Below are 20,646 nucleotides of genomic sequence, written 5' to 3'. Positions count from 1 at the left end.
ATGACATGATACTATATATAGAGAATCCTAAAGATGCCACCAGAAAACTTCTAGAGCTGATCAATGAATTTGGTAAAGTTGCAGGATAGAAAATTAAGTCACAGAAATCTCTTGCATTCTTATACACTAACAACGAAAGACCAGAAAGAAAAATTAAGGAAACAATTCCATTCACCATTGTAACAAAAAGAATAAAATACCTAGGAATAAACCTACTAAGGAGGTAAAAGATCTGTACTCAGAAAACTGTAAGACAGTGATGAAAGAAATCAAAGATGACAAAACAGATGAAGAGATATACCATGTTCTTGGATTGGAAGAATCAATATTGTGAAAATGACTATACTACCCAAAGCAATCTACAGATTCAATGCAATCCCTATCAAATTACCAATGGCATTTTTTTTTACAGAACTAGAACAAAAAGTCTTAAAATCTATATGGAGACACAAAAGACCCCGAATAGCCAAAGCAATCTTGAGGGAAAAAAAAGGAGCTAGAGGAATCAGACTCCCTGACTTCAGACTATATTACAAAGCTACAGTCATCAAGACACTATGGTACTGGCACAAAAACAGAAATATAGATCAATGGAACAGGATAGAAAGCCCAGAGATAAACCCACACACCTATGGTCAACTAATCTATGACAAAGGAGGCAAGGATATACAACGGAGAAAAGACAGTCTCTTCAATAAGTGGTGCTGGGAAAATTGGACAGCTACATGTAAAAGAATGAAATTAGAACACTCCCTAACACCATACACAAAAATAAACTCAAAATGGATTCGAGACCTAAATGTAAGGCCGACACTATAAAACTCTTAGAGGAAAACATAGGAAAAACACTCTTTGACATAAATCACAGCAAGATCTTTTATGATCTACCTCCTAGAGTAATGGAAATAAAAACAAAAATAAACAAATGGGACCTAATGAAACTTCAAAACTTTTGCACAGCAAAGGAAACCATAAACAAGATGAAAAGACAATCTTCAGAATGGGAGAAAATATTTGTAATCAAATCAATGGACAAAGGATTAATCTCCACAATATATAAGCAGCTCATGCAGCTCAATATTAAAAAAACAAACAACCCAATCCAAAAGTGGGCAGAAGACCTAAACAGACATTTCTCCAAAGAAAACATACAGATGGCCAAGAGACACATGAAAAGCTGCTCAACGTCACTAATTATTAGAGAAATCCAAATCAAAACTACAGTGAGGTATCACCTCATACTGGTTAGAATGGGCATCATCAGAAAATCTACAAACAGCAAATGCTGGACAGGGTGTGGAGAAAAGGGAACGCTCTTGCACTATTGGTGGGAATGTAAATTGATACAGCCACTATGGAGAACAGTATGGAGGCTCCTTAAAAAACTAAAAATAGAACTACCATATGACCCAGCAATCCCACTACTGGGCATATTCCCAGAGAAAACCGTAATTTAAAAAGACACATGCACCCCAATGTTCACTGCAGCACTATTTACAATAGGCAGGTCATGGAAGCAACCTAAATGCCCATCGACAGATGAATGGATAAAGAAGATGTGGTACATATATACAATGGAATATGACTCAGCCATAAAAAGGAACGAAATTGGGTCATTTGTAGAGATATGGATGGACCAAGAGACTGTATACAAAATGAAGTCAGAAAGAGAAAAACAAATATCGTATATTCGTGCATATGTGGAATCTAGAAAAATGGTACAGACGAACCAGTTTGCAAGGCAGAAATAGAGACACAGATGTAGAGAACAAACGTATGGACACCAAGCGGGGAAAGCAGGGGTGGGGGCTGGTGGTGGGATGAATTGGGAGATTGGCACTGACATATGTACACTAATATGTATAAAACAGATAACTAATAAGAACATGCTGTATAAAAAAAATTTTTAAAGTAACATACAGATATCGGTTGCATTTCTTCACACCAACAATGAAATATCAGAAAGAGAATGTAAAAAACCAATACCTTTTAAAATCGCAGCCCCAAAATAAACTACTTAGGAATAAACCTGACCAAGGAGGTGAAAGACTTATACGATGAGAACTATGAAACATTAAAAAAGGAAACTGTAGACGATTCAAAAAAATGGAAAGATAACCCATGCTCCTAGATTGGAAAAATTAATATTGTTAAAATGGCCATACTACCCAAAGCAATCTACAGATTTAATGCAATCCCTATCAAATTACCCATGACATTTTCACAGAATTAGAATAATCCTAAAATTCATACGGAACCATAAAAGAGACGGAATTGCCAAAGCAATCCTGAAGAAAAAGAACAAAGCAGGAGGCATAACCCTCCCAGACTTCAGACAATACTACAACTACAAAGCTACAGTAATCAAAACAGTGTGGGGACTTCCCTGGTGGCGCAGTAGTTAAGAATCCACCTGCCAATGCAGGGGATGCGGGTTCGAGCCCTGCTCCGGGAAGATCCCACATGCCGCGGAGCAACTAAGTCCGTGCGCCACAACTACTGGAGCCCGTGCACCTAGAGCCTGTGCTCCACAATAGGAAAAGCCACCGCAATGAGAAGCCCGTGCACTGCAACAAAGAGTAGCCCCCGCTCGCTGTAACTAGAGAAAACCTGCGCAGCAACGAAGACCTAACACAGCCAAAAATAATTTAAAAAAAAAAACAGTGTGGTACTGGCACAAAAGCAGACATACAGATCAATGCGACAGAACAGAGAGCCCAGAAATAAACCCACACACCTACACTCAATTAATCTTCAACAGAGGAGGCAAGAATATACAATGGGGAAAAAACAATCTCTTCAACATGTGGTATTGGGAAAGTTGGACAGCCACATGTAAATCAGTGAAGTTAGAACACACCCTCTCACCATACACAAAAGTAAACTCAAAATGGTTTAAAGACTTAAATATAAGACATTACACCATAAAACTCCTGGAAGAAATCATAGGCAAAACATTTTCTGACATAAATCATACCAGCGTTTTCTTAGCTCAGTCTCCCAAGGCATTAAAAATAAAAACTAAAATAAACAAATGGGACCTAATCAAACTTAAAAGCTTTTGCACAGCAAAGGAAACCATAAACAAAACGAAAAAGACAACCTACAGAATGGGAGAAAATATTTGCAAATGATGCGACCAACAGGGACTTAATTTCCAAAATACACAAACAGCTCATACAACTCAACAACAAAAAACCAAACAACCAAATCGAAAAATGGGTAGAAGACATAAACAGACATTTCTCCAAAGAAGAAATACAGATGGCCAGTAGGCACATGAAAAGATGCTCAACATCACAAATTATTAGCGAAATGCAAATCACAACTACAGTGAGGTACCACCTCCAGTCAAAATGGCCATCATTAAAAAGTCTACAAATAGCAAATGCTGGAGAGGGTGTGGAGAAAAGAGAACACTCCAACACTGTTGGTGGGAATGTAAGTTGGTGTAGCCAGTATAGAGAACAGAATAGAGGTTCCTCAAAAAACTAAAAACAGAATTACCATATGATCCAGCAATCCCAATCCTGGGCTTATATCCAGACAAAACTCCATTCCAAAAAGATACATGCACCCCTATGTTCACTGCAGCACTATTCACAATAGCCAAGACATGGAAACAACCTAAATGTCCATCGATAGATGAATGGATAAAGAAGATGTGGTACATATATACAATGGAATACTACTCAGCCATAAAAAAGAATGAAATAATGCCATTTGCAGCAACATGGATGCAACTAGAGACTATCTACTAAGTGAAGTAAGTCAAAGAGAAAGACAAATACCATGTGATATCACTTATATGTGGAATCTAAAATACAACACAAATGAACCTATGAAACAGAAACAGAATCATGGATATAGAGAACAGACTGGTGGTTGCCAAGGGGGAGGGGGTTGGGGGGGAATGGAATAGGAGGTTGGGGTTAGCAGATGTAAGCTTTTACATACAGAATGGATAAACAACAAGGTCCTACTGTATAGCACAGAGAACTATGTTCAGTATCCTATGATAAACCATAATGGAAAAGAATATTAAAAAAAAGAATGTAAATATATGTATAACTGAATCCCTTTGCTATACAGCAGTAATTAACACAACACTGTAAATCAACTATACCTCAATTAAAAAAAAAAAGGTTTAAAGACCTAAATATAAGACACGACACCACAAAATTCCTAAGAGCGAACACAGGCAAAACATTCTTGAACATAAATTGTAGAAATATTTTCTTAGATCAATCTCCCAAGGCAAAAGCAATAAAAACCAAAAATAAACAAATAGGACGTAATCAAACTTACAAGCTTTTGCACAGCAAAGAAACCTTCAACAAAATGAAAAGACAACTTAAGGAATGGGAGAAAATATTTGCAAATGATGTGACTGAAATGGGGTTAATATCCAAAATATGTAAATAGCTCATATGACCAAATTAAAAAAAACAAACAACCCAATCAAAAAATGGGCAGGAACTTCCCTGGTGGTCCAGTGGTTAAGACTCTGTGCTTCCAATGCAGGGGAAGAAGGTTCAGTCCCTGGTTGGGGAAGTAAGATACCACATGCTGTGTTGCATGGTCAAAAAGGAAAAAAAAAAAAAAAGGGCAGAAGACCTAAATAGAGATTTCTCCAAAGAAGACATACAGATGGCCAACAGGCACATGAAAGATGCTCAACATGGCTAATTATTAAAGAAATGCAAGTAAAAACCATGAGGTATCATCTCACACCAGTAAGTATGGCTATCATCTAAAAGTCTACAAATAAATGCTGGAAAGGATGTGGAGAAAAGGGAACCCTGCTACACTGTCAGTGGGAATGTAAACTGGTATAGCCACTATGGAAAACAGTATGGTGGTTCCTCAAAAAAAACTAAAAATAGAGCTATCATATGATCCAGAAATTCCACTCCTGGGTATATATTTGGAAAACACAAAAACTGTAATTTGAAAAGATACATGCACCCCAATGTTCATAGCAGCACTATTTACAATAGCCAAGACATGGAAACAACCCAAGTGCCCATCAACAGACAACTGGCTTAAGATGTGGTATGGATACAAAGGAATATTACTCAGCCATAAAAATAATGAAATATTGCCATTTGCAGCAACATGGATGGACCCAGAGAATATTATACTTTGTGAAGTAAGTCAGACAGAGAAAGACAAATACATGATATCATTTATATGTGGAATCTAAAAAATAATACAACTCAATCTATTTAATACAAAACAGAAACAGACTTACAGACACAGGAAACAAATTTATGGTTACCAAAGGGGAGAGAGGGAGGAAAGGACAAACAGTGTGGGATTAACAGAAACAAGCTACTTTACATGAAATAGATAAGCAACAAGGATTTACTGTATAGTACAGGGAATTATACCCAGTATCTTATAATAACCTATAATGGAATATATTCCATTATTGGAATATATTCCATTATTGGAATATATTGGAATATATTCCACAAAAAAACCAAACTGAATCACTATGCTGTACACCTGAAACTAACACAATATTGTAAATATATACTTCAACTTCAAAAGAAAAAAGGAACTTAATAATTTTATAACCTATGTGTAATATAATCAAAAAGAAATATTCATTAAATAAAAAAATTATAACTGGGTACAAATTGTATTTTGAAAATAATCAATTATAGAAGCATACTTAAGACTTTCACTTAATCTAAGGGTACATACTTCCAGTTACAAGATTAATAACTTCTGGGGATCTACTGTACAGCATACAGTGATTATAGCTAACAATACTGTATAAAATACTTGAAAGCTACTGAAAGAGTAGATCTTAAATGTTCTCGCCCCAAGAAAAAAATGGTAAATAGGTGACAGGATGGAGGTGTTAGCTAATGTTATGGTGGTGGTCATCATTTTGCAACATGTGTTTCAAATCAACAAATTGTACACCTTAAAGTTACAGAATGCTCTATGTCAACTATATCTCAATAAACCTAGGGGAAAAAAAAGACTGTCACCTAAAAATCAAATGTCATGGTCTCTTCATCATTAACAAAATAACAAATATTACCTCTTCCTTTGGAACAAAAAGTGATCAGCCAGCCAATACCAGCAGCAAACGCATTTTGTATGGAGTTAACAAAATTTCCTTAAGAGAAAATAAAGAAAATTTCTGATCATTTACTACTCCATAATGGAAACTGTTTTCTAAATGGGTTTTCCCTTCTAATGTCACCCATTTCCAATCCACTCTGAGTAGTTTTCAGGATTCCTAAAAATCCTCTTGAGCATATCAAATTCCTTCAACTATTTATTTTTTTTAATCACATAAAATCTAAATTCATTATTTCATTAAGAAACAAATTGGCAAGTAAGGCCCCTTGTGATCTGAGCTTTGTCTACCCATACAGCCAGCCATATTCTTCTCCAAGCCACTCTACCCATTACCCATCTTTTTGTTAGATTCATGAAATACTACCAGTTTCCCAAATACAGTGACCTTTTAAGGCTTCCTCTTCACTTTCAAGACAGGTTATATCTGACCTCATTCAAGAAGTTTCCTAACCCTTCCTCCTTTCCCCACCTGAGTTCTTTCATATCCTTCATGCTTCCCTAAGCTTACCTCTATCATAATGGTTACTATACTGCATTTTAATGGTTTACTAATGGGGTCCTGGAAGGCAGGGATTATATAGTTTATTACTACAGCCCTAGTATTTAACATAGTTTCAGAGACATAACTGTATTCAATGAATGATATCAGCATCCCTTTAGAAGTAAATACTATCATTTCATGGGTAGTACAGATAATTAAATAACCCACCTAAAGTCACTTGATGAATTCAAAACCTAAGATTAGAAGAGTTTTTAAACTTCAAAATTAAACTGAATACAGGCATGAATTTACTGCCTGATGTAGTATACTTATGAAAGCAATAAAACACTTGGTTTACTAAATATTTAGTTGCACTTTCAAAGTTGCCTTTTCACCTAGCCCCACTTCATACCCATGTCCTACATCAAAATTGTTTTAGTTTATGTATAAATATAGTTAATTTATTAAATGCCTACTATTTAGTAGGGCTCAGAACAAATGACACAATTCCCTTCTAAGAAGCATGGAAAAGATATTTTAAAATTTCAGTATTATGACCAGAACATTGCCACTGAAAAGCTTAAAATACCAATTCAAAGTATCCTTGAAAATCAAGCAAATTATGAAAACAAAATTACCTGTCCACAATTCTGTCACTGTGCTTCTAACATGCTGCATGGCGAAATTCACTAAACTTTCCTTTGATCTGTCACCATGGTATTTCACTGCAGCCTATTTTTTCATTTATAAAAAGAGAAATGTCTTTTACTTTTTCTTTTTAAAACTCATACCAAATACCTTGATTCTCCATTATTCTGAATAAGTAAGATCTGTCTCTCAATAGTACAGTGTATTTCTAACTGACATGCTAAGAATCTTGATTGCACACATTCCATGTCAGACATTTGAATAACACTATTTATGTTTTTAGTTTCACTTTTATCACTTAACACTGGGGAGAGGAAGGGAAATCAGAACTTTACATTCAATGAGAGAAAACACCTGTAAAATACTTTGTAAATTATAAAGTACAACATGCATATTGGTTAACATGTTCTTTAAGATGGAAACTGAAATTGGAAAACATTTAATTTTGAAATAGAACAAAGACAAAATAATGGCATCTAAAAGTATTCACAGTATAATAAAAAATGTTTATTATGACTAGAGTATAGTTAGATGGCATCTAAAATAAGACTTAAAAATCAAAAGATTCTACAAATTCACATAGTGTTTTCTCTAGTATTCCCTTTGCTATAATGTTCTACCAATTAAAAAAAAAATGCCAATTTTATCTCTTACCATTCCAGACCTAAAAATGAAGAGGCTGGGATAACTGTTCACTCCTTTCATTCGGCAAAGCATTCTATCATCGCCACAGTTAACAGCTCCAATTCGAAGCAATCCATCTACTTCTTTAGCAAAGTCTCTCCACTATGAGGAAAAAAAAAGTTTCTTCTTATACAATCATTTATCTTTCCCTGAACATTCTTCAAGCTGTACTTTCCTTTTTTTTTTAATTAATTAATTATTTCTTTTTGGCTGCACTGGTTCTTTGTTGGTGCACGCAGGCTTTCTCTAGCTGCGGAGACAGGGGGCTACACTTTGTTGTGGTGCGCAGGCTTCTCATTGCAGTGGCTTCTCTAGTTGCGGAGCACGGGCTCTAGGCGCGCGGGCTTCAGTAGTTGTGGCTCACGTGCTCTAGAGCACAGGCTCAGTAGTTGTGGCATACGGGTTTAGTTGTTCTGTGGCATGTGGGATCTTACTGGGCCAGGGCTTGAACCCGTGTCCCCTGCATTGGCAGGCGGATTCTTAACCACTGCACCACCAGGGAAGTCCCCAAGCTGTACTTTCTTAAAGGAGATTATGCTCAGGAAATAAAACCATATACATGTGAAAAAATATTATAGTCATTTCTGTTATAGTTACTACTAATAGAAAAAACCCTCAAATAACACTCAAATTTAAAAAAACACTCAAATAACAGGTCAGTTGTAAACAGTAAGACTTTAATAATCAGGATGTAAAAAATACGTACTGTGGGAGCTAAATCATGGCAGTGTGAACACCCTGGGGAGTAGAAGTTCACAAACCACAGTTCTCCAGAATTAACAGCAGCATCTGAAAGTACATAAAACCAAAACAACTTAGAACAACCAAAACAACCAATTTACTAAAGGTTTGTACCTATTTTAGTTAAGAAGTTTCCTTGATATCAGAATGAAAAAAAGTCATATATTTCTCACACTGCCTTTATCATTTTCTGTATAATTTTTTCTATAAGAAGAAAACATACTATTTCAACTGTCAAACTAACAATACCTTTTTTTTTTGACTCTTCCAAGCCCTACTTGAATAAGAAACAACCTTGAACTGCATGATCAATGTCAGCAAGAAGCTGTAAAAAGAAAGGAAGCAACAAAAGGAAGCAACAGCCAAACCTCATGACAGTCTGTGTGGTTGAGAGAAATGAAGAGAAACAATGAGAGAGACTGAGATTTAAGCTCTTCTACTATCTGCAGCACTGGTTAAGCACACAGTCAATCAATTCTGACAGCTACTCCAGATTCTGAAAGAATGAAGAGACCTACATGACATAGTAAGGACTGTGGGGATTAAATCTAATCTTTGCTCTTAAAAAGACATTTTCCTTGGAAAACTGTGTTATTTGAAATATTAGATCAAAGTTTTTAACAATTCAAAACATGAATACATATTTGCTAACAGATCTGAACACTACATAATATCTACCCAACAATACCTTATAGGTTATAATCTAATCTATAAGAGGACCTGATATAAACAAAATTTATTCATTTAAAAATTTTATCATTGTAAGGATGTGCTCTAACATTCAAGATAAAAAAGTTAAGAAAATTTGCTTTTAGTTAGAGTCTCCATGTAATTCCATATGAAAATCAGTTGTCAGTAATTTTTAAAGAAAATATTTTCATAAGTTATAATAAATTATACCAAGACATCAAAACATGCACACTATTCTAAATATGTGTAACTGATTGAGATTAATTAGTAACATGCGCAATAATGTTCACCTACATTTCAGTTACAAGACACACAGATCTATGTGAAAAACAGTTAAGCCATACATTACAAGCAAAGTGTATACATTAGGATTTTATCAGCTGTTCTTTGGCAAAGGTTAGAAAGTCTGACAAATAGACCACTCTATCTAGGTTGCCAAAATAATTGCCATGCTGACTTAGATCAACTGGTATGAATTTAGGTAAAATCTTTTATGTTCTCTGCCCCTTTCCTCTGGGACCTCTATGACGCAAATGTTAGTACACATGACGTTGTCCCAGAGGTCTCTTAAACTGTCCTCATTTCTTTCTATTCTTTTTTCATTTTCCTGTTCAGCTTCAGTGATTTCCACTACTCTGTCTTCCAGCTTGCTGATCCATTCCTCTGCATCATCTAATCTACTGTTGATTCCTTCTAGTGTATTTTTTCATTTCAGTTATCATATTCTTCAACTGTTTGGTTGTTCTTTATATTTTCTAACTCTTTGTTCAAAAACTTCTAACTTCTCACTCTGTTCATTCAATCTTCTCCCAAATTCTCTGAACATCTTAACAATATATTTAAAGTGATGAAAGGGAAAAACCTATAACCAAGAAGACTCTACCCAGCAAGGCTTTCATTAAGATTTGAAGGACAGATCAAAAGTTTTACAGAGAAGCAAAAGCTAAAAGAGTTCATCACCATGAAACCAGCTTTACAAGAAATGTTACAGGGACTTACCTAAGTGAAAAAGAAAAGGCCACAACTAGAAAAATGAAAATTATGGAAGGAAAAAAAATCTCAAAAAAAAAAAAAAAATCTCATTGTTAAAGTCAAATATACAATAAAGGTAGTAAATCAGCCATGTATAAAGCTAGTAAAAAGGTTAAAAGACAAAAGTAGTAAAATATATACTCAATAAATAATTAAGGAATATATAAAACAAAGAGATGTAAAATATGACGTCAAAGTCAGTAAATGTGGTGGTGGAGGGAGTAAAAATGCAGGGTTGTTAAAATGAGTTAATAAGCACACACACAGAGACTGCTACGTACAGTGTGTGGAGTAGTCAACGACTATGTAATATCTTTGTATGGTGACATATCATAATCAGACTTACTGTAGTGATCACTTTGAAATGTACAGAAACACCAAGTCACTATGTTGTGTAACAGGAACTAACACAGTGTTGTATATCATTACACTTCAGAAACAAACTCACAGAAAAAGAGATCAGGTTTGTGGTTACCAGAGGCGGGGGTCGGGGGGAGGGAGAGTTGGATGAAGGTGGTCAAAAGGTACAAACTTCTAGTTACGAGACAAATAAGTACTAGGGATGGAATGTAGAACATCATAAATATAATCAACAATGCTGTATATCATATATAAAAGTTGTTAAGAGCAAATCCTGAGAGTTCCATTACAAGAAAACATTTTTTCCTATTTCTTTAATTTTGTATCTGTATAAGATAATGAATATTTACTAAGCTTATTTTGATCATCATTTCATGATGGATGTAAGTCAAATCATGCTGTACACCTTAAACTTATACAGTGCTGTATGTCAGTTATATCTCAATAAAACTGGAAGGGAAAAAAATAATGGCATTTAATTTGACACAAAACCTTATTTAAAGTGGGAAAAAAAAATGTCTCCCATCTTGGTACTTTGTTTTCATAGACTACTTCTAACTTATTTGCCCAGTTCCCACTATTATTAAAAATATTTTTAATACTGTATTATCAAAGCTCAATGGGATGTTTTTGCATAACCCAGTGACTCAGAATAGAACAAGTATATTTCAAAATGTGATTTTCAGCTTCTAAACTATACAACTATAGCTAATGTCTGTTAATATTTATGTGATTATAGCTAATAGCTTCTGTTAGCCTAGAAAAATGTAAAAAAAGGCAGAAGTGCTTTGAGTTCTTCTTTAATTTCTTGAGCGTGTCTTCAAAAGGATGAATGTATTGTGTGGGTACTACTCAAAATGACTACTGTTAAGTGCAAGATGTTCTTTGCTTTCACAGGTACTATCTAGAACTTGTTTTAATAACTGCATAATACTTTTCTATGACATATAAAAAGATAATATGCATCATGTTTAATGGGAAGGATAAGAACTTCAAAGTGAAGTTTATTAATCACATTTTTTCTTCTGTACTATAGTTGAACATTTCAGAGTTCTACTCCTGATAAAAGTGAACTATGTAATCTGGATTAACTCTTCCACTACAACTTCAGAACTGGAGAAAATACAAAAGACTACTGTTGAAAGCATCAGAGAGTTACCAATGCAGAGAAGAATTACAGGGCCCAGGAATGGGAGGAGGTAGAAATCAGGGGGCCAATGTTTGCCAGGAGGTAGTTGATAGGCAAGAAACTGAGCAGAGCTTTCAATAGATTCATGAGACTAGAGGGACAAAGATGGAGTTCAGGGCACATGTAGAGAAGGGTCCTGTAAATAAAGATGAACTGGAAGGAGACCAGTCCTGTACAAGTACAAAGCTCAGCTTTTGAATCATTTCAGTCTCTGTTTGGATAAAGCTGATCTGAGATTGTTAGTGACCCTAGTCAGAAGAAAATATAACTTCTCTCTGGAGCAAGAGAACATATATAACTTAAAAATAACTCCATAATTGTTTATATAATTAGTTACACAAAAGACCAGATTAAGTGACCCAAACCAATAGAAACTACTGGTAATGGAAAGAGACCCACAACCAAGTATGCTAATGTGATATTTACATAGGCACAAGTTGATACTACTATCCATCCTTATTTATCGTCCTCCCTTGGCTTCTTCAGCTAAAACTTAGGGATCAGCTTGTCTTAGCCTAGTAATACACAGGGTAGTATTAGAGTTCAGACTGAATAGTGGCAACTTTGCACCGAACCTATCAATGTCAGTTAATTATTTCTGAAAAACTGTCTCTAAGGTTTTGTGACTATTAATTCTTAACTACTATTTGGAGTTCCATATGAATTATTAGCAGTTCTTAACCTTTTCTCTATAATAACAAATCTGAAAAAGTTTGAACCCATGTGCAATACAACCATCAGGAAAGTCTTTCATTCTGGGTGGATTCATGGATTAGTCAGCTTGCAGGTTTTGTTCAGTTCCTCTAACTCTATCTCTAATTCCAAAGTTTTCTGCCCCACAGGACCACAAAATACTTATTGACTGACTAGCAGATGAGAGACAATCACCACAGAAAAATCAATAGGTTCATATAACTACAGTCTAAAAAGTTATGATTCTGCAAGCTTGTGACATGGGTGTCAGTTCTGTCTACCAACAATACAAATGAATCAAATTTTCCTCCATTTCCTCTGTAGAAAAGACACCCATTTTCCTTAGAGCTTGTTCAAGTGTTCACTACAAGACTTTTAACAAAATAATGTACTGAACAGCTACCTTGTAGGCCTGAACTCGCCAACATGATATACAAGTAAGAATACGATGCAATTCTTGCTTAGAAGGAACTGTACAGAAACAAGTGACTGTAACACATTGTTTATGATGATAACATGAGAAATTATATAAATTTATTTTGCAGCTAGTATGCTATTTTAGTTTTCTAAATTAAATGAGACTGTAACACAGCAAAATAAAATTGAAATATGATTTGAGGTAAAATATATTGAAGTAGAAAAGAATATTTTATTACAAGTGTACAAATTTGAAAATGTAAGTATCTTTAAGGTTTTCTACAATGCAATGCAAAGTACAGTAGAAATATATTTTTATATCCATTTTCACACAAATCACAGATCAAATTAAATCTGCTTCCAAAAATAACCACATACTTATTCAAAACCCTGAAATATAAAAGTTCTAAAACCAGAAGTATTTCTGCAAGTTTGCAGGAAGCTCACCTGGCATACAAACCTATCCTGAACTGATATGGAGGCTATGTGTTATTTTTACTTCTTTTATTTAGTATACACTTATGCATTTTGCTGTATAAATATTATTTTTTAAAAAATAGTAGGGGCTTCCCTGGTGGCGCAGTGGTTGAGAATCTGCCTGCTAATGTAGGGGACACGGGTTCGAGCCCTGGTCTGGGAAGATCCCACATGCCGCGGAGCAACTAGGCCCGTGAGCCACAATTACTGAGCCTGCGCGTCTGGAGCCTGTGCTCCGCAACAAGAGAGGCCGCGATAGTGAGAGGCCCGCGCACCGCGATGAAGAGTGGCCCCCACTTGCCGCAATTAGAGAAAGCCCTCGCACAGAAACGAAGACGCAACACAGCCATAAATAAATAAATAAACCCAAAGTTAAAAAAAAAAAAAAGAAATACAGGAGCTAAATATTCTTTAAAAAAAAAAAAAATAGTATACTGCCCCACATTCTGCTAAGAACTTTTTTATCAGTGCTGATATTTTTATTTTGTTCTCATCCAGCTTTTATCCTCTATGCATATATGTGTATACCTTTTGTATGATTTGTATTATACTGCATATACAATTTTGTATTAGCCTTTTTTTTCACATAACTACTCTTAAATATAAACACTTTTTAATAATGTGAAAAAATATAGAAAAAAAGAATAAATACTGGTTCATTATTTCAAATGTGTCAATTATACACAAACACACATGTACAGAATGTTGAGGATGTTGCTAGCACTTCTAAGGTTTCATTTCCTCAACTGCCAAATGAGAGGAATAATTATTGTTGCTAATACACAGAATGTCATAAAAGTTCACTGACATAATGGAAAGAAAAGTTGATGATGATAATAAAAGAAACTATGTGAAAACCTCAACTATGGTTATAGAACATTATTTAAAATACAGTATATACCATATTACCTTGCTAAAATTTTTAAAATTTCTAAATTCTAAATGCATTTGTCCTTGAGCGTTTTAGTTAAGAGACTGGTCTTGAACTAGCTTTAGAAAATCATATACCCCCAAACTTACCAAACTCTCTTCTATCCAATGTAATGATTTCAGGATCATCGTCATAAATACCTATTTAGAAAAATACATAAAATTATAGTTAAAACTTCATCATAAAAATAAATTACCACATAAAAGATGTTACTTACTTTTGTTTCAATCATCAAAAATCAGATTGCTATACTAAATCTCCAAGTGGAAGAATATGCAACACACTAAGAGAAAAGCAAAGAGTAATAATACCATTGGTGATACATTTAAAGAGTATCAAAAGACATTAGTTTCCTGATATGGACTGTCATGAGGGTGTGTGTCTGTGTGTGGCAGGGGGTGGGGATTCCCAATATTCACACAATGTCATCTCTACAGAAAATGTCTATTATACGTTTTTTAAAAAAAGTTTTTATTTTGAAATAATTATAGACTTGCAGGAAATTGTAAAAACAGTTCAGAGTCCTACTTATCTTTCATCCAGCTTCCCCTAATGGTGACATACTATGTAATTTTAGTACAATATCCAAACCAGGAAATTGGCACTAGTACATTACTGTTAACTAGATTAGAGACCTCATTCACTTTCAGACTGCATTTTTTTTTTAATGTGTTATCGCTTAAAAATATTTTGTATTGCTAAAAGTCTTATATAATTAGAATACTTGCAGAGGTAGAAGCAAACTTAAGTAAATATAAATTTTATTTATAATAATAATTAACACCAATGTGAGAAAGTTTCTCATTACTACATAAATTATCTAAATATTAGTGATGGATATATACCAGGGGTTAGTAAATATTTTAGATTTTGTGGGACATATGGTTTCTGTCACAGCTATTCAACTCTGCCCCTGAAGTGTGAAAAATATGTAGATAAATGAACAAAACTGTATTCCAATAAAACTTTATTTACAAAAGCAGGTGGCAGGCCGGACTTAGCCTGTGAAATATAGATTGCTGACACCTGTTATAGACTATTAAGCTATAGTGATTATACCTGAAAATACTATTTTGAAAAGTCAGTCTTGAGAAACAAATACTCCAGATACAAACTGAAAATATTTTATTTAGTCTAAGATAAAAGCATACTTCAGTTCTCTGCCTGCATTGGAGGCTAATTGAGATTGTAAATATTATGTGTTACCCTTATAACAATCACAAGAGAACTACTGGGTATCGGAATGCTCCCTCTTTGCTTGACACCTGTATTTACTTTCCCCCTCCCTCAATCTCTTTAGCTTGTTTACTCTCTCTGCTCTTGTCTCATTTCTCATTCCTGTCAATACCTTCAACCATTATTAATCATTACTAATTAAGAAGAATGGCATTTCTACTGAAGTGACCACTATTAAAGGAAACTTTAGTCTTCCTTGGAAAATATGATGCTCTAAAAATACTGAAAGGCTTCAATATTTAACTTCTAATACACATATTTTAAAAAATTAAATAGCAATCCTTATTTTAAAAGTATTTAACAAGATTATGACCAAAACACCTTCATATTTATACAGATATCTACATACTACTTGACTTTCCTTTTGAATTCCACTCTCATGTTATATTAAAAAGAAGGTCAAGGGGGGACTTCCCTGGTGGCTCAGTGGTTAAAAATCTGCCTGCCAATGCAGGAGACACGGGTTCGAGCCCTGGTCCGGGAAGATCCCACATGCCGTGGAACAACTAAGCCCACGCGCCACAACTACTGAGTCTGTGCTCTAGAGCCCGCGAGCCACAACTACTGAGCCCGTGTGCCACAACTACTGAAGCCCGCGCACCTAGAGCCCGTGCTCCCAACAAGAGAAGCCACCACAATGAGAAGCCTGCACACCACAACGAAGAGTAGCCTCTGCTCGCCGCAACCAGAGAAGAGCCCGCGTGCAGCAACAAAGACCCAATGCAGCCAAAAATAAAATAAATTAAATAAATTTAAAAAAAAAAGGTCAAGGGGACACATGTTAACTACGTAATAGTTTATACATTAGCTAAGTGGTGAAACAAAATTTTCTAAATTTACTCGAATAAACAATAATTTCATAAGGAATATCATATCATCTTACCAAAATCATAACGATAATAATTCCAGCTTTCATACTGGCCTCCTTGATTATCTGCAAGTCCCTTTTCTCCATATTTGTCATACTTTTTCCGCAGATCTTCATCTTTTAGTACTTCATATGCTCTGTTTATTTTCAAAAAATCACTATGTGCATCTGGGTTATTCTATTAAAAAATATTAGATATAATATTTGTTTCAGATACACGATCAATTGATTTAACTTAATCCTGAGACTTCTGTGTGAACAGATACCAAGATAAGGAGGAGTAGTACAATATGAAATGGGTGCTCATGCATTGAAATAAAAAGTCAAAAAGTATTTTTAAAGAACTACAATCTTAAAAAATACGAAAAGTAATAGAAATGAGAATTGATGCTTCAAAAGGTTGATAGAGGTGGTCATCAAATATAAGTCATTACTTCTAAGAGATGCAACAGAAAAAACTGACAAATGAACCCTTGGAAACACTTAATATTGTAAATATTATGTGTTACCCTTAAAACAATCACGAAGAAATTTGTAGGTTATTTTTCTATTTGAGGCAAAACCCAGTACTTTAAGTAAAAAAAAGTTATGTACTCCAATCTATCAGATAATGACATAAGGACTAATATCAGAGTAACAACTCAAAACTGGATTAATACGTTTCATTTGTTACTGTTTCATAGAATTGTTTTTTGAAGAATGTTTTCATCTAAATAATACTTAGTTGTAAGTGGTCTACCATCTTTCATGTAGAAACTTAAAAGAAATAACATTCTGAAATTTTAAAGAAAAATCTGAAATAATGAAAACCCTAAACACAATACAATGTAGATCTCAAGAAAATATTACCAATTAACAAGTGTTTCAGAGAAATACTGATTCTATTGCTCAGCTTTATGTAATCGAAATAAAATAATCCTATTTAAAATTCTATCTAGGGACTTCCCTGGTGACCTAGTGGTTAGGATTCTAGGCTTTCACTGCAGTGGCCGGGGTTCAATCCCTGGTCAGTGATTGAATCCGTGGTGAGGCCAAAAGTAAAACATAAAAAATAAAAAATAAATAAAAATAGTAAAAAAAACAAAAAAAACCCAAAAAACTGCAGTTACTGAACAGTAAAAAAAATTCTATCTAGATATAATTAAATCTTTCTCCTTGATGAGTATCAAATCTCAGTAAGAAAAAAATGAATGAGATAAATTATAAAAATACCTTAAGAATTAAAACTAATACAGTTTTGAAGGATTACATCATAGGATAAATAATCAATATTTATGATTGGAATTAACTGGATTTGGCTGCTCCCAAGTTTTAATTTATAATACTTTCTGACTCTGTTCTTAGACTTGCACATGGGAGAAAATAGTTAAAGTTGAAGCATACTATTATTAGCTATTACTGCCATTTTTAGCAAGACATACCCTCTAAGTTCTAAGGAAATAATTTTTCTGTTACTGTTCTAAAATACTTGATTTTAAACTGCTTTACTAGGAAATCTACTGCTTTGTGATTAACATCTGTAACGTAACTGTTGGAAATTAGTTTTCAAATTAAGAGAGAACTGCATTTTTGGTACAGACATTCCTTTACACTCTTCTGAACTTAGAACATTTTGCTTCTTCTGTTTTTAGTACAGAAGTTGCATTATGATTTTTGACATGTGATTGTTCTTAACCATTTTGAGCACTTATTTAAAATAATTTTAAAAATAATTTAAATACATACCCAAACTTACTGAAACACATTAATTAGATATGTTTAAAAAGAAGTTTTTACCTACCGGGTTTTTATCAGGATGTAGCTTCAATGCCAATTTCTTGAAAGCCTGTCTTATTTCTCTACTGCTTGCAGTTTTGGATACACCAAGTAAACTGTAAAAATCCTGATCTGTACCCACTAAAATGGCCATATACACTATTAGAAAACAGAGCATGACCCTTTTCAAGTCTCTGAGATAGTCATCTTTATTTAACCAGACTCCCATTGTTTTTCTTGTACAAGTTCTGACTCAAGTGAACATTAAGATAATGCCACTGGTTCCGGTTGATGTAATATGCAAATCTGAGAACTTCTGTCCACATTACTCCAAAGGTGAAACAGGTATCATGAATTTTTTCCCAAAATGTTAATCTAAAGAGAGAAAATCAGGTAGTTGAAATACATTAATAAAAAACCAAACACATCAATAACACTATTTACTAAATAACATGGCCAGCAATACAATCTCCAGTAAATGACAAATCATGGTGAGTGCCTCAGGCTCTGTTCTTTGGGGGCCCCCTTCACTGCTTCCGTTATCTAGGTAGACAGATTCGTGAGATCACTCAAGGTAGCAGATAAAGGTAAAAAGTAGCTAGTGAGGTTGCAGCTACCTAGAACTCTTTACAAACAAACAAGTGCAGCAACTTGCTCTATCAGCACCAGAACACAAGGCGGGAGGGTGGGGGGAGAGCTATTTCCTTCCATCTTCTACCCAGCTTAAGCTTGCCTCTTTTGATCTGCTTCCTTTTTGGTTATTTCTTCACCCCTTTAAGGCTATTCAGTTTTCATTTCAATCAAATTTCACTTGTAGGAAATATCCTTTGGGAGTACTAGAAAGAAGCACCAGATCCTTCCAAAGGGTCTGTATTTTTCATATAAACCGTCCAAGAGTAGCAGTGAATTTATATCGCTGTAACAACTTACATAGTCGGACGTTTTTTCCCCTGAATTTTCTCAGAAGGTGCTTACTTATACCTAAGTAGTTACTATTTTATAAACTAGAAGACTAATAACTGCAAGTTAACTGTAATTTTATTGCAAAGTTTACATTTGGCAATAATAAAAATAGAAAAAGAAACAAAAGGAGAAAAGGAATCAGTTATTTAGACATGCTCACCTGTGTAGGGTAAAAATAAAATCAGATCACATGTAAACTTGTATACTTTATCAATAGTTCCAAACATATCATAATGCTTCGAAAAATCTAACCTTCCTATCATCCTCAGTTCCTCCTTTCTTCATTTAATCCTAAATGCCTATTTAAAATTTTTTTTCCTTACCTGTGAATGGTTTTGGTTCATTTCTAATCCTTTTCACGCCACCAGAAAACCCTTTGTAAAATAGAGTGATGGAGATTAATAAACATCCAGACTAAAAAACAACGTTTAGAATAAAGTAGAGAATATATTCTCAAACACCACTTTGAGACAAGCGGTGTTTGTTCCCTGCCTAGTGGTGGTTCTCAGACAGCGTGGGCGTGCCTGAGGCTGTGCGCCGAGCTGCGAGAACAGGTGGAAGCTGCAGGTAAATGCAACACTAACTCCTCGGTGCCACCACTCCAGGATGCGTTGCGGGAAAAGAGGAAAGGGAGACACTAGGTGAAAGAGACTGTCAAGTGTTGCTGGTGTGTGAAATCTCAGGTCGGATTAGGGAGAAAGGAACCTGGATAACTGAGGGTAAAGTGAGAAACTGGAGCAAAAAGCGGGGAATTGCTGGGCGGAGGAATGGCGGTGTAGGTAGAACGGAGGAAGACTGGAAGCGAGAACACAATAAACCAGCCTCAAGAGCGAAAAGGAGGGGAGATTCCAGTGCACAGGCATTTAGCCCCTCCCTTCCCGGAGGGCCCAGGCCGCCGCCAGCTCCAGCAGAGCCCCGGCTCCCCACCCATGCCCACCTCGGTGCTGCGAGGTCGTCTCCTGCAGCTACTTCCCCATCCTCAATCCCCGGCGGCAGACCCCACTCGGCCAAACACAAGCTGTGCGTGCGGTAAGGAAGCACGCACTCTCTGACCGCTGGCCCGCGGCGCCCGCTATGTGGTACGAGCAGCCGCACCGGCAGCGACGAGCGCGGCCGGCTCGGCTCGGCTCCTCGCGCGGCCGTCTCCTAGGCGAGGCGGGGCGGGGCCTGGCGCGGGGCATTGTGGGAAAGGCGTGGAGGACGCTGCTTGGGAGGACTCGCCTCAGGATCTGCGGGCGCAGCAGGGTGGGGAGGGCGGTGCAGGTTTAGGTTGACGTGGCCGTTTGCGCGGAATCCGGCTCCGGCTCCGGCTCCAACCCGGAGCTGAAGAACACGCAATACCCACAAAGCCCGCGCTGCCGCACCATCGCGGCTGGCGC

The 20,646-nt window shown here is 35.6% G+C and overlaps 1 protein-coding gene across 2 annotated transcripts in view; it reads right to left on the bottom strand.

Annotated features, from left to right (window-relative positions):
• The window catches only part of DNAJC10 (DnaJ heat shock protein family (Hsp40) member C10), a 55,579-nt gene extending 35,151 nt beyond the window's left edge, over positions 1-20,428 (bottom strand). The window contains exons 1-9 of one of the 2 annotated variants that reach the window (XM_036858012.1): positions 20,205-20,428; positions 19,591-19,641; positions 18,330-18,679; positions 16,565-16,727; positions 14,535-14,585; positions 8,622-8,704; positions 7,886-8,017; positions 7,222-7,315; positions 6,059-6,136 (exon numbers count right to left, since the gene is read on the bottom strand). In XM_036858012.1, the coding sequence (XP_036713907.1) occupies positions 6,059-6,136; positions 7,222-7,315; positions 7,886-8,017; positions 8,622-8,704; positions 14,535-14,585; positions 16,565-16,727; positions 18,330-18,533 (805 nt within the window). In that variant the 5' untranslated portion in view covers positions 18,534-18,679; positions 19,591-19,641; positions 20,205-20,428. The remainder of the gene's footprint in view (positions 1-6,058; positions 6,137-7,221; positions 7,316-7,885; positions 8,018-8,621; positions 8,705-14,534; positions 14,586-16,564; positions 16,728-18,329; positions 18,680-19,590; positions 19,642-20,204) is intronic. The other variant, XM_036858013.1, reaches the window with a different exon arrangement.
• Positions 20,429-20,646: the final 218 nt, after the last annotated feature.

This window comes from Balaenoptera musculus, chromosome 7, assembly GCF_009873245.2.
Source record: "Balaenoptera musculus isolate JJ_BM4_2016_0621 chromosome 7, mBalMus1.pri.v3, whole genome shotgun sequence".
Classification (NCBI taxonomy): Eukaryota; Metazoa; Chordata; class Mammalia; order Artiodactyla; family Balaenopteridae; genus Balaenoptera; species Balaenoptera musculus.
This window is presented reverse-complemented; position numbering and strand designations above follow the sequence as displayed.